Source organism: Mchenga conophoros, linkage group LG15 (genome assembly GCF_057382185.1).
Source record: "Mchenga conophoros isolate Kocher_MC1m ecotype Shallow Benthic linkage group LG15, M_conophoros_male_GT1.1, whole genome shotgun sequence".
Taxonomy (NCBI): domain Eukaryota; kingdom Metazoa; phylum Chordata; class Actinopteri; order Cichliformes; family Cichlidae; genus Mchenga; species Mchenga conophoros.
In genome coordinates this window covers 22,969,851-22,984,743 of record NC_140540.1, presented here as the reverse complement: position 1 = coordinate 22,984,743, position 14,893 = coordinate 22,969,851, and the positions used below count along the sequence as shown (strand labels likewise).

The window sequence follows — 14,893 nt, the reverse complement described above, 5'->3', positions numbered from 1 at the left end:
TTCATGTGTCTGAAGCGAACACACAAACTCCCTGAGCGGTCCCTTGGACCACTGTGAGCAACAGCAGACATGTGCACTGTGGTCACACCAGCATCGAATCCATCCAAGTTACATGGTTTATTAATCAAATTACAGCATTTATAGACTACTTTAGTCTATTTACAATGAAAATTTTAAAAAAATCTTCATATATATATATATATATATATATATATATATATATATATATATATATATATATATATATATTTAAATATATATTTAAATATATAACATCTTACGGTTGCAGCTGAGCTTGTGGTTGTACATAGAAATGTCCTTCTAGTTGCTTCAGATCCAAGTACAATTTTAATATTTGCATATTTGCACAGTCCAAAGTACCAGTTTGTTCACAGTAATGGTTTACTAGGTCGTTCATTTGGAACCTTTCTACTAAATCATCCCACCCCCTAGTACTTATTGTCTAGATTGGGCACCAAAGAAAAAATCTAGTTTAGTACCAAATGCAGAGTCAGAGAGTGTCCCTGTAAAAAGAACTCTCAGTGGATATTTGGTTTGAAAACCATGGGGATATTAGATGTTTTTCTCCATTGCTTCAGTTACACATTCTTGTTGGGGGCTTTCACAGTTTTCCTGTTCATGTATTTATTCTCCCCTTCCAGTTTCAGTACCAAAAAACATGGTAAGGAGCCTCCAGGACCCAGACCACTCCCCTTGCTTGGGAACCTGCTGCAGCTGGATCTGAAAAAACCCTACAACACATTACTGGAGGTGAGGTAGTTTTTGTATTATTTTTCTTTCAGGGTGTTTTGTAGATTCAGCTCACCAGGTAACACATTTGCCTTTGTTTTTCTGTCCCTAGTTATCTAAGAAATATGGATCAGTCTTTACTCTCTATCTGGGACCCAAAAAAGTGGTGGTCCTGGCAGGATACAAGACAGTGAAGGAGGCACTTGTTGACTATGATGACGTGTTTGGAGACAGAAATCCACTGGAGATCATGCGTGAACTCACTCAATCACATGGTATGGAAAATGACTATTATGTAGGGTTGCTATTTTTTTAACTATGAAATAAGAGACACTCTGTTATGTCAGAAACACAATGCACAACCCTCTGGACATAGTGTAAATATGCAGTGTATGTGACATTACAAGTAATGGTCAATATATGTGACATTTAAGGTAGACTAAAAGGACGAATCAGTTGGCAACCCTAATATTATGCTACAATAAATGTATTTTTTCACACAGTTACACTTTGAGGTTAATCTATCTTAGGTAAACTATTTTGTAAAAATTTCATTTCAGGGGTTTTGTGGTCCAACGGCGATTCATGGAAAGAAATGAGGCGCTTTGCACTGACTAACCTGAGAGACTTTGGGATGGGCAAGAGAGCATGTGAGGACAAAATAATTGAAGAATGTCAATACCTCATCGAAGTTTTTAAGAAATTTCAAGGTAAAACTAATCACATTGTGTTGAGTTTAGTAAATAGTAAATAAACTGACATTTTTTCTAAAGTTCATGTGCTATTTTATTTCTGTTGTAACAGGAGAAGCTTTTGATACAACCCAACCAGTTAACTGTGCAGTCTCTAATATTATCTGCTCCATCATCTATGGCAGCAGATTTGAATATAATGATCCAGAGTTTATACTTCTGGTAAAGAGAACATCCAGAATTGTTAGACTTGGTGGAAGTCCCTCAATACAGGTATTAATTGCTACTTTTTGAAGTATATTCACTGACAGTATTATTTATTTTGCTTTGCATAAAGCATTACTTTGTCAACTTTGACAGATCTTTGACATGTTTCCATCGCTCTTCAAGTGGACTGGGGACAGAAATGAAATACACAAAATATATTCTGCTAATAAGAAACAAAACCGAGCCATCTTCAGTCGCTTAAAAGAGAGTCTGAATCCCCAGATGTGCAGAGGCTTTGTGGATGCCTTTCTCGTCCGCAAACAAAATCTGGAGGTTGGACTGTCTATCATCTTTCAAGTTGGTGTTCTCGGATGTTTAACTGAAGCTCAGGGTGAAATTGTGCATGTTCCTGCCCAAAACTGTAGCTGTGTGTTCATAGAACTTTGAAATGTATCTGAAACCTCTGTTGATTTGCAACTCAACTAAACTTTAGGATTAGAATGATTTGAGTGACTTTTCTGTTAAATGTCTATGTGCAGGAATCTGGGATTACCAACAGTCACTTCCATAATGAAAACCTTATGATAACAGTCATGAATCTGTTTTCTGCCGGCACTGAGACAACATCAACTACACTGAGATGGGGACTTCTGCTTATGGCCAAATATCCAGAGATACAGGGTGAGAAGCCTAAGTAAAAAAAGACAAGATCAAGTGAACCACAAAGCTTTTATGTATTTATTTAGTATAAGTGAAGTGTTTTAGTCAGGTAATGGGGATGTGTCCACTGCACTCTTTTATGCTTCAGATGAGGTCCAGGAAGAGCTGAGGAGGGTCATAGGAGATCGACAGGTGCAGGTTGCCGATAGGAAAAACCTTCCCTTCACTGACGCCGTCATCCATGAGACACAGAGACTGAGCAGCATCATCCCCACTGCACTTCCTCACAAAACCACCCGAGACATCACTTTTCAGGGTCACTTTATTGAGAAGGTAACACTAACACACTTACTATGGAAAACCGAAGATATACCAAAGAAATATCTTGATGGAAAAAATAAATGCAATATGAACAATGTCCTTTCAAGTTGGGGCCATGATACATGACGACAGGCAGGTCAGCCTAAATGCAGACAAAGGCATAGGCATTGCTTCTACTGATTTACCTGTCAGCAGGAAACTGAAGCTTACAGGGAGGTTGGCAGGAAAACTGCTGCCAGCAAAAGAAAGCTTTAAAATCATACAGGCAAGAATTACACAAGTTATCGTAAAAAAACAACTAAAAAACAACAAAAGCACCTTGCAAAACTTTGTAAAATGTGAAACTGGAGAATAGATTATGTGCCTTTTAGTGTGCTGTTCTGTTTTTCGTGATAATATTGTACAGATTCACAATGCTCTTTTTCTTTTAGATATTTTTTTCTGGCAATTTTGCCTTTATTGGATTATGTAGCAGTTAACGTAGACAGGAAACTGGGAAGAAAGAGGGGAAAGACACACAGCAAAGGGCTGCAGGTCAGACTCACACCTGAGCCTTCTTTCTCCAGCCATGTAGCTGCCTGCTCACCCACTGAGCTAAAGTGGCACGCCAACAATCCTCCTTTTAAAACAGCATGTAAAAAAGAAGCTAAAGTGAGTGCAGAACCAATTAATAATTATAAAGAGCAGAAAAAAGCAAAATGCATATGATGGATTCTAGTTTGAACACTCTGGAGACAAAGTAAGAGAGGCAAAGTTGAGATTGTTTGGACATATGCAGAGTGGGGGAATTAAGGATTTTGGACAATGGTGAAGACAGAGCAGCCAGGCAGGAGGAAAAGATGAAGACCACAGAGAAGATGTATTTAAATATTGAAGAAGGAGGACATGCAGAAGGTTAATGTGAAAGAACAGGGTGCTAAAGGGAATAGCTGAAAGGAAAAAAAAAGAGGAAGTTGCCTGCTGTTCACAATAATATTAGAAAAAAAGTGCAAGAACGACATGCAGGCCATCAAACGCATTAAGTAAATAAATGCTGATTAATTTGACAAAAGACACCATTATAAAGGATTACATCAGAGGGAAGGCTCAGGCTGAGCAGTTTAGAGACAAATTCAAAGAGCCAAGATTGAGATTATTTATACATTTGTTTGAGGAGGGATATTAAGCATGTTGGACAATGGTGAAAAGAGAGCAGGCAGGAGGAAACATGAAGATAGCAGTGCAGGAAGACATGCAGGAAGACAGTGTGACAGAAGAGGGCGCTAAAGGCAGCAGATGAATAATAAAAAAAAAAAAGAAGCATTACAAAACTGTTATAGAAGAATGCAAGTATTTTCACCAATATGCTGCTGATCACAGCCTATATGCAAAGGGAAAAAAATGCTGATCAATTAATCTGTGTTGCAGCTAATCTGGATTTGTATTTCCCTCTTGTCTGGATACCCAGCTGATTCAAATACTCCACCTTGAGTAATAAACTGTGATTTTCTGGGGCGACCGAAAAACAAATTTAAAGTTAAATAACAAAATGTCCTTTTACTACCATAAAAATATAGAATATAGAATTTTTTAGTAATTACACAATGGAAAATGTATCGAATTTTATGGTAGAATAAATTAAAATAAATGGGAAATTATGTAATGAAATATCACCCATAAAAAAGTTTAAAAATATATATATATATACTGTTGTTAAACTAGTAACTGGATTTGTATTCTACAGTGTTTTTGATTGTACTGTAAAAGGGGTTGTCATGTCTATCTTTACTTAAGTAGAATGTATATTTAATATTTCTTCACTGTTAAAAAGGTATTTAACATAAAACTATTGAATTTACCCTTTAAAGATATTCTGAAAATGGCTTGTAACATACTGTTAATATCAAGTATTAACATGTCTGATCATGCTGATCAGACAGCCATTGACCATAACCCCCCTCATTACCTTTGCTAGAAGAAGTTTGACATTAGTAACATAAGTAACTTCTGTAAGCTATTAAAATGTATCATATAAAAAGCATTTTCAGTTTGTGTATTGTAATTTTTGCAGGGAACCACAGTGTTTCCTCTCTTGACATCTGCCCTGCATGATCCCAACGAGTGGGAAAGACCGCACAGCTTTTATCCTGCTCACTTCCTGGACAAAGAGAAAAAGTTTGTCAAGCGAGATGCCTTCATTCCATTTTCTGCAGGTTTGTGAGCTCAGCCATCACTGTTTAGTTTACTTTGACTCACAAGAGAGCCAGAAATGTTTCATGAATTCTCTCTTGCAGGTCGCAGGATTTGCCTCGGAGAGAGTCTGGCCAGGATGGAGCTCTTCCTCTTCTTCACCACCCTCCTTCAACATTTTCGTTTCACTCCTGCACCTGGAGTTTCAGAAGAAGAGTTAGATCTGACTGCAGTTGTGGGCATTACTCTCAGCCCTTCACCTCACAAACTATGTGCTGTTCCCTGTATGTAAGAAGGAGGCAGTCTAAACAAAGTTGTCCTATCTTCTCAATCCTTTTATAAAAATGAGTTCTTTTGGGTAGTTTCTTGTTTGGTTGGGGTTTTTTTTATCAGCCCTTTATTTCATTTCTACAACATTTCAATCTTCCGATTTTTATGAAAATATGAGCATATGGTTCTGTTTTTAGTTATCATAGTTATCATAGGCATATGGATCGGCCTTTACAAACTAATGAAGCCCAACTCATTGTAACCATTTGGGCTTCATTGATACGTGTATGCTTTTGCATGAGCTGGAGATGGGCACCCTTCTTTGCCAAGGTTGTTAATCTTGTCAAACTGCATGACACACTGACAGACAGAGAAGACTGAAAATGACCATTCTGCAGATCCAACATCTAGAACATGGAGAGTGGAATATGAAAACAAATCTAACCAGTTAACCGGCTGGAATTCATACAGAATCTTTCTACTGTATTTTTCCACCCTCGTCTGCTGGCTGTCTACAGAAAAAAAAAAACTTTAAACCAAATGCTGCTCATCTATTTTATCTCCTCTTCCAAGAGTCCACCTATAGCTGCCCCAGAGGTGACTTAATTCACTTTTTCCTGTCTATGCATTATACATTTATCTAGACAAGACTAAGTGCTTTAAGAAAAGCAACCAGCTTTTAATTTCCTGGACTTGTGGTCATAGAAGAAAACCTGTGTCTTCTTAGCAGTTCTCACACTAAGAAGTGACTATTGTGATAGCATATGAGTCCCAGGGACTGTATGTGGTGAAGAGGTGTGCCATAGAAACTTCTGTCGGTCTGTTAAGAATTCAACAATTTCAATAGAAATTTATAATTGAAGAGAAAAAATATTGCTGTGTTGCTGCTTTTGTTCCAAAGTCGATGTACTCCCGAATGTCATGCACTAAAAGAGGCCATATTTTTTGTATTATTTGAATTAGTTCTTTCTGTTTTTATCATTATTACTATTACTATTTGTTATTTCAAAGCCAATCATGTGATTCGGAAAAAGAAATAAACCGCTTTTGAATTGCCTTTGACACAGAACAAAATGGCAATGACCTCTTACTGAGTTTCCTTTGGCCTAAATGCAAACACTGAGAAAAAGAACGGTTTCACAACAAGCCAAAGTTCAAAAAGTACATCATGTACTTCAGTGGATCACTACTAGACCATAAAATCATGGGAATGATGTGTGAATGATTTACAAAGTAGTTTAACTGACAAAAAGTAAGAGTGAGTAATCACCTATCATCAACAAGAGCCCCTGTCTCTCTTCTACCACCACTTTTCAGTCCCGGACAGACAGTCTGTCTTGGTCTGTCTGTTGGAGCCTATCCCAGCTGTCATAGGGCGAGATGGAGGGCATGCCATGGACAGGTCGCCAGTCTGACGCAGGGCTAACACACAGAGACAGACAACCATTCACACTCACATTCACTCCTGCATTCACACCTATGGACAATTTAGATTGATCAATTAACCTATCCTCTTCTTGTATCATCGGTTATGAATGTGTGTGAATGTTAGATACAAGGTACTTATGCATGTATAAATGGGGCAATGAGGCAAATTGCATGAAGTGCTTTAAGTGTTCAGGTAGAGTAAGTGCTGTATGAGAACTAGCATTTATTAAAAATCTTAGATGAGTTTAAATCTCAGTAACGTTGACTTCAAAGTCAAGGTCAGAGGTCAAGCTTTCTGAAATTCTTGTGAATGTAATTACTCGGAAACAAGGTGATACAGGATTTTGAAATTGATACCAAAGGTGTATATGAGGAGGCTGGGAAGGTAGCACTGGTAATTGCCAGTATTTTTAGGATCATTGTTTCATATTTCTCACTGTGTATCATTGTTATTCAAAGTGTCTTGCTCCGCCTCCTGACATACTACAAATTCTACAATGTCAGAAACCTTTAAATACATTTATAATAGTAGCACAAGTGAAACTCACATTGCTTGGAACAAGTCACTTCTCTGACCACAATGGAGTCACCATGTTCAATTAACACATGTATGCAATGTACAAGAAAATCCACCTGAGAACTTGGTTGAAGTTAAAGATATATTTGATTGTTGGTTGATACAGAAATACTTTAACAGTGGCAAACCACACCTTTTATGTACTGACCTGCACACTTTGTTAGTTACATTTTGCTTTATTTCAGCTGCATTCTACATTTATCTCTGCTTTAACCAGCTCCTAAAGATGAAGATTATAATTGATTATCATTAGTTCACAGATCAATTTGTCTTTCCACTCACTCATCGATTCGTTTTCTTGTGTTTAAGTGTACATTTTTATTCAAGCTAATTGACATGAATCAAAAATATCCTTACAAAGCTCCTCGTGGTGCTGCAGGTTTCTTTCGGAGTCTCAAACTGATTTTGCTTGCTTAAAGAAGAATCAAGGAAACACCACCCCTTCTACCTATTTCATTAGAAGCTTGTTTTATATAAAATATTTCTTGTTTAGAATTAATTACATCAGCCCACTGTGTCTCACAAGGGGACAGCACACAGTTTAACATTTGAAGGGTTAAGGATGAGACTATCAGATGGTGATAGAAGCAGTTCATCCTCTGAAACTCCAGGTGGAAAAGTAATTCGGAAGTGCTGCAGAAGGGTGGTGAAGAAGATGAAGACTTCCGTTCTGGCCAGATTTGCTCCGGGACAAACCCTGCGACCTGAAATAGAAAACAAAAAAATACACTACATTTTATCTGATAGTAATCTGGGTCATGACAAGAAGTTGATTACAAACCTGCAGAAAAAACCATGAAGGCATCACGCTGGATAAACTTTCCATCTTTGTCCAGGAAGTGTTCCGGATAAAAAGTGTACGGTTTCTCCCATTTACTCTCATCAGACAGAACAGAAAACAGGAAAGGATACACAGCTGTCCCCTGTTGAATACACAAACCAAACTTTTTTCCTCCCTTTTTTAATATGTATTCACAGGATATTACACAAAAATCAAATATTATTTTTTAGCTGTGACTTCAAAACAAAATTTCATCTGGGACAAAATGAGTTTTTGAAAACCTACTTGATTCATTTAATCTAGCTTAAAAAAAATCAAGCTGATGAACATTTTTCACACTGTTGTATTCTATAAATATTGATCACAGAATATTTCCTCCTTGATGCTGGAACATGCTGACTACTGCAAATTCCATGAAATGTTGATCTTCAATTTGATAATCAAACACTGAGAGAAAGAATCATTCAACTCTCTTTTTCCACATCTGTGACGATGTTTTAGTAATCAAAATATGATTATTTTTTAAGCTTCAATATATAATAAACACATCATTTGTTTTCTGATATATTTTACCTTCTTAATGAAGTGACCTCTAAAGGTAATGTCCTGTGAAGTTCTGTGAGGAAGCCCCAGGGCAGCAACAGCTGTTAGCCTCTGTGTCTCATGGATGACAGCATTGGTGAAAGGCAGCTCTGTCCTGTCTTTAAACTGAACCTGACGATTTCCCACTACACTACTTAGCTCCTCCCGGACCTTCTCTGGAAGATGAAAGGGCTCGAAGGATGTAATAAATCTGACTTCAGTGTAACATAAATTTTTGTTGTTTGCAAGCACTTTGAACATTTACAGGTTCTTACCCTGTATCTTTGGATACTTGGCCATAAGAAAAAGTCCCCATGTGACTGTGCGTGCTGATGTTTCAGTGCCAGCAACAAATAAATTCATTATTGTTATCAAGAGGTTTTCATTGTGGAAATGACTGGTGGTAATTCCAGATTTCTGCGTATAAAACCAGAAGTTATTCAACAGCTGAAGCTTTTGATTATGACACAGATTCACATTGCTGTGTTAAACAGATTTCTATTCACCAGTTGGGCAGAAGCACCACCAGGTTAGGATAACGTGTTCACATTATTGCCATTGCTCTTTAAAAAACAATATCAGCATTGTATAAATTTTTGTTCCTCACCTCCAAATTGTCTTGGTGAATCAGAAAGGCATCCACAAATCCTCTGCACATCTTTGGATCGAGAGTTTCTTTCAAATGACTCACCAATTTCCTCTGTTGTTCCCTATTGGCTGCAAATGCTTTTTTGAATTCATTTGGGTAAGAGAACCATTTGCCAATCCACGGGACCATGTTATAAAGCTGTAAAAACCCAAATGCATCTGTGTTAGTATTTAAAAGGGCAAGCAAATGTTTGTTCATTTCATAAGAAGAAAAACTAATGTGTCTGAAAGTAGTTTAAAGGATTATGGTTTGTTATGATTTTATTTTTAAAATCAGAAATGTCAAGTAAGGGGGGGACCGTGCCACCTTCCAGTGTAATTTAAGTTTACTGGTTAGTTCTGAGGTTATTCTTATTACATCATGAGGTATTCTTATGAACACTTTAGTTTCTTGTCTATTGGGTTTCTGTTGTGTCAAAGGCTACGTTCACACTGCGGGTCTTAATGCTTAATTTCAATTCTTTGATCAAATACAATTTTTTTTTGTCTGGTTGTTCATACTACAAATAAAATGTGAAAGCAAACGCGCTCTAGTGTGAACGGTTCACTGCCCTCAAAGTGCCCGCATGCGCAAAAGAGACGTCACACACAACGTGCTCTGTTTATGGCAGTAAAATGGCGGCTACAAAGCTAGTAGGTGTTGTTCCAGTAGTCTATCAATTTCTGCACAGTCGCAACCAACAGAATTTTGACAAATAATTAGAGAAAGAAGGACACTGAGAAAAAAAGAGTGCCCGTGCTTTAACATTGGCCTCGTTTGGAGCAGTGGCTGCTACCTCCACTCAGAGGTTTATCTTCTCCGGCGCTGATAATTGGCGTCTTGTGTCAGTGACATAAAAGACGGATTAAATGTGACATGACCATTCAAAGAGCAGTCACTTTCTAAAACATCAGATATGTATCGGATTCAGTACCACATACGAAAGTGACCTAGGTTGCATTTGAAAATACTGAATTTCTGCTGTTCAAACTGTCATACCATGATCGGATATGGGTCGCATAGGGTCAAAAAAGTCGGATTTGATGTGCTTTCGTCTGCAGTGTGAACGTAGCCTTAGTCCTCTGTGTGTTGGTGATATGTGTGTTGCTGTGTGTCCTTGTGTCTCCCCTTTTTGTTTACATTGTCATTGGTCTCCACAGTGTTTGGAAGGTTACTTTTAAAATGTATTCCACTACAGATTACAGAATACATGCCCGAAAATGTATTTTGTAACGTATTCTGTTACATTAGTCAATGAGAGTAACATATTCTGAATACTTTGGATTACTTAATATATTATCATGCTGTTTACAACTACCGTACATGAATGTACTATTGCTGTGTGATTTATTACTATTACTGAAGGCTACTCGCCGTACCAATACCAACTAGATTTTTAAATCTTAATATAAAATGACTAACAGTAGGGTGGACATTAGGTAAGGCTGCACTTTTTGCAGCGATCTCATATATAAGAATATTCCTCACGTATATAAAACAGGTCTATGGCTCCGAACCGTAGTAAAGGGACCTCTGGCTAATACGTCGGGTTCCGTGTTGGGCTCGTAGCCGAAAACTAGCTTTACTTTGTTGTCTGGGTCAACTTTGCTAGCAAGAGACAGAGAGAAGCATTGAAAGGCTGCTCCAAAAGGAACTTATTGTTTCGGAAAAAAACACGAACACAGTCGAGTCTAAATAGCTTACTTACAACTGGGCTCGTCAGGCATTCTTGTTAGCTGCAGTGGTTATTATTATATTTACATGCTTCCAGCTCCCGTTTCTGGTCGGCGACAACTCGTATTTTCGACTCTCCAAGAAACGATTTTTGGAATATCAACAAATTAAATCCATAGTAAAAAAGAAATTTAATCCCAGTGAAGCTGAATTACAAACACCACCAAGTGTTGTGGAATTTTTTAACCTAAAAGCCCCCAAATTATTGTTTTAAATATACAGAACACTTTCTAAAATAGATGAATCAATATCCCTTCCTATTGCAAAATGGGAAGCAGATTTATCGATCAACTTAGACCAAAACCTTTGGTCTCAGATATGCTTAAAAACCTTTCAATGGATCAGAAATCCCAGTTTGCAATTAATACAATACAAAATAATACATAGAGTGCACTATACTGGTCATAGGATGTTCAAGATGGTCCTTCACACAAGATGTTTTTGGTCCTTCACACAGCTGTTCCCAAACCACGATGTCATGTTCTGTGTGAGGATGCTCTCCACAGCGCCTGTATAGAAAATCCTGAGGATCTTTGGAGAGACCCTGAACTTCCACAGTTGTCGTAGGTGATACAGGCGCTGCCTAGCCTTTTTGGTCTGGACCTGAATGTGGGCAGCCCATGTCAGGTCTGAGGAGATGTGGACACCAAGATACTTGAAGGACTGCACCCTCTCCACTGGAGCTCCATTGATGATGATGGGCTTGTAGTCTCTGTGCTAACCCCTTCTGAAGTCCACCACCAGCTCCTTGGTCTTGCTGACGTTCAGCTGGAGGTGGTTGTCCTGGCACCACGATGCCAGATTCTTCACTTCATCCATGTAGGCCGCCTCATCGTTGTTGGAGATGGCACCCAACACCACTGTGTCGTCAGCAAACTTCACAATGGTGTTGGAGCCATGGGTGGCCACACAGTCTGAAGTGTAGAGGGAGTAGAGCAGTGGCGAGAGGACACATCCCTGAGGTGCTCCTGTGTTGATGGTGATGCTGTTGGAGAAGCACCTGCCTACCCTCACCACCTGAGTTCTGCCAGTGAGGAAGTCCAACACCCATGCACACAGACGGCTGTTAAGTCCCAGATCCCTCAGCTTTGTGAACAGTCTGCAGGGCACTATTGTGTTCCCCCCCTTTGGTGGTCCTCTTCGGGTCCTCGTACTCTGGAGCCTCTGGATGTCTGGGGCCTGGATCTCCTCCATACCTGCTTCATGCCCTGGGGGACGGGGCTATGGCTCCCCACACTCCCTAGCAGATCGTTACATGGAGAAACCTTTGGAATGCAAGCATGCTGATCCACACAGGTATGCACACAGGTGTACACACGGGTATTCACAGACGCGGACTACACCTTTCTTGGCTGCTGCCTCAAAGCACATTGTGCGCTGTCTATCTTGTGTGCTGCACAATAGCGTTTAATATTTAGTATCTACTGTTATCTACTGCTAGCTAGTTTATTGTGATGGTGTTGTATTTATTATGTTGCTAATTTTTTGTTTGTTTTCTCTTCTGTTTTTTTTCTCCATACAGGTGATCCAGGTGTTTTGTTTGTTTTTCTTTCTTTCTTCCCCCCCTTCTCACCGTCTCTTCTCCCCTCTGTTTTTCTTTCTCTCCCTCTCTTTCTTTCATTCTTTCTCCCTGTCCTATCCCCCAGTCATGTCTATCCCGTTTGTAGCAACCGAAAATCAAATCAAATAAATACATAATTATAATAAAGGTCAATCAAATGGACCAATATGGCAAGGCCATGATGATCCACTTGGTAAAATAAATCCGCTTGGCATCTTTCTTGGTCTTACGACAACAATTCTGATGGCTAAAGATCCAAACGGGACAAAAAATAAATAAATAAATAGAAAATAATAATGTGTTAGTCTGTTGCTAAAAGTTGTTTCTTCTGTTCATACCGATTTGCGAGTGGTAATTTGCTGTTTGTGGTAGAATTTGTTTAGCATACTTGAAGGATGATTGAAAAAATCTATTATCTTGTTGTTTATATCTATTAATCACAAATTCATGGTTGAAAACAGAACGAGAAATTCATTTGTTGTTTTACGTGTGGTTAAAATAATTTCATGCACAATGAGAGATATATTCAAAGCATGCTTGTAATGTATTACTGTGGTAATGTGAAAGAGATGTGAAAAGAGATAAAGAACTAAAGCTATAGCTGTGATACAAGAGTAGAAACGGAGCTGGCTGTGTGCAATAATGTTAATATTGTTGTGCAGGCTAGGTTTTTTTCTTGTTCGTGTGGAAGAAACTAAGATTTTGGATCACAATGGATTCTCTCCGGAGGGAGATGGCGAGCCTGAGCCCGGACTGAACTTTACAGAGGAATTTACTCTTCTTCCTCGACGGAGACTCCCAAGTGGTAACACACAAACCACAAACAAAAGAGAAAAAGAACTAGACTAAGAATTTTTGACATGACGAATGACCGAAGACAAAAAGACAATTGAACATTGAGCTCAAAGGGACTATTTTTTTTTTTTTTTTTGTTTTGCCGGCTTATTCTTATTATTGTTATTATTACCATTACTACTGTCAATGTGGAATTTGTGTCTTGTTTATTTCATTTTGTGTAAAATAATAACCGTTGCTGCTCAGATTCCTGTCTCCAGCCATTTCATTCCATATTTGCCTCGCTTTCTATTGTAGCCCTGCCGAACCTAGCAACTGGTCCGTAGTTTGGCTGTCCTAAACTATTTAAAATGAGTCAGTGGTTACACTTGGAAAAGGTAAAGCCCCTGGAGGAAGTGATCATTAAAAAGAAAGCAAAGTTAAATGAACAGTAGCAAATATTTGAAAGCATATCACTACACAGACATAAGCAAAGCACTGCCCCTTAGTTATAAAAGTCAGTTAGAATTTACAAACAAAATCTTTAAAAACTTTAAAATATACCTGGACAGATGGGGCACTCAAAAGTGTGGTGTTTCTACATGTACGATGTACCAAAGATGTAAACTCCAGGTCATTGTAATCAAATCTGTTGCCATAGATCAAGGAGCAGAAAATATTGGCAGTTGCATTGTTTAATGATTGCTTGACATCAAATTCTCCTGCAAAGAAAATTACAAAAAGTTCATTTGTATCAAAAAGTTGCAGTTTCTGTCAGTTCACTGTTTACCTTTGAACTGTTTAAAAGCTTCCATAAGGTAATGACACTCCTCAATGATTTTGTCCTCAAATTCTTTCTTTCCCATTCCAAAGTCCTTCAGGTTGATCATTGAAAAGCGCCTCATCTCTTTCCATGTGTCATCATTAGCCCACACAATACCTGATTTGACAGAAACAACTTTCAGTAATATAGATAAAGGTTATACATAGTTGCTAATTATGACTCACACTCAAATGTGTTTGCAAAAGTCTTGTCTTAATTACGCACCATGTCCTTGAAAATGCTCATCAATAATTGGTGTCAGATCCCTTTCTCCAAACACTTCAGCATAGTCAACAAGTGCCTCCTTTACTGCGTTGTATCCTACCAGGACCACCACTTTTTTGGTCCCCAGATAGATGGTGAAAATAGATCCAAATTGTTTGGATAGCTAAAAACAACAAAAAATGTTCATATATCTTTGTTTAAAATACATTAAAATGATCAGATACATTGAAAGAAAATTCCTCCAATGACTTCCTCACCTCCAGTAACGTGACATGTGTTTTCTTCAGGTACAGCTGCGGGAAGTTCCCAAAAATGGGATATGGTGTGGGTCCTGGAGGCTCCTTTCCATCCTTTTGGGTTATGTTAGAGAAAAGGCAGTGGATCAATAGAAGGACTGTCAGACACAAAACAATTGAATAAATCCCCTGGAGAAAAACATATAGTATATCCATGGCTTAAGCTCAGTGACTTCTGTTGGTTATTCCAACTGACAGACAGGATGACTGTGTCATGGTCAAGGTTCAAGGTTCAAGGTTCTTTATTTGTCACATGCATAGTTATACAAGTATAACACACAGTGAAATGTAGCCTGACACGCTCCTCGACATGTGCAAAAATTGGGGGGGGTGTAGAGGAAGAACATTATATATATCTACATATAGTATATACACTGGGTGAATGTGCAGTAGTAGCAGCAAGCAGGTGAATTCT

General features: G+C 38.4%; 2 protein-coding genes across 2 annotated transcripts; one reads left to right on the top strand and one right to left on the bottom strand.

Annotated features, from left to right (window-relative positions):
- The first annotated feature begins 467 nt into the window (after nucleotides 1-467).
- Nucleotides 468-6,141, top strand: LOC146558356 (cytochrome P450 2K1-like). The gene is made up of 9 exons (XM_085248127.1): nucleotides 468-771; nucleotides 863-1,025; nucleotides 1,311-1,460; nucleotides 1,555-1,715; nucleotides 1,803-1,982; nucleotides 2,189-2,330; nucleotides 2,458-2,642; nucleotides 4,681-4,822; nucleotides 4,904-6,141. The coding sequence occupies exons 1-9, from the start codon at nucleotides 565-567 to the stop codon at nucleotides 5,089-5,091; spliced, it is 1,518 nt and encodes a 505-aa protein (XP_085104253.1). The 5' UTR covers nucleotides 468-564; the 3' UTR covers nucleotides 5,092-6,141.
- Nucleotides 6,142-7,142: 1,001 nt separating this feature from the next.
- LOC146558355 (cytochrome P450 2K4-like) lies at nucleotides 7,143-14,687 on the bottom strand. The gene is made up of 9 exons (XM_085248128.1): nucleotides 14,440-14,687; nucleotides 14,183-14,345; nucleotides 13,925-14,074; nucleotides 13,699-13,856; nucleotides 9,045-9,224; nucleotides 8,713-8,854; nucleotides 8,429-8,613; nucleotides 7,856-7,997; nucleotides 7,143-7,778 (listed from the first exon to the last, which is right to left on the bottom strand). Exons 1-9 carry the CDS (start codon nucleotides 14,632-14,634, stop codon nucleotides 7,594-7,596), a joined length of 1,500 nt encoding a protein of 499 aa, XP_085104254.1. The 5' UTR covers nucleotides 14,635-14,687; the 3' UTR covers nucleotides 7,143-7,593.
- Between the last annotated feature and the right edge of the window lie 206 nt (nucleotides 14,688-14,893).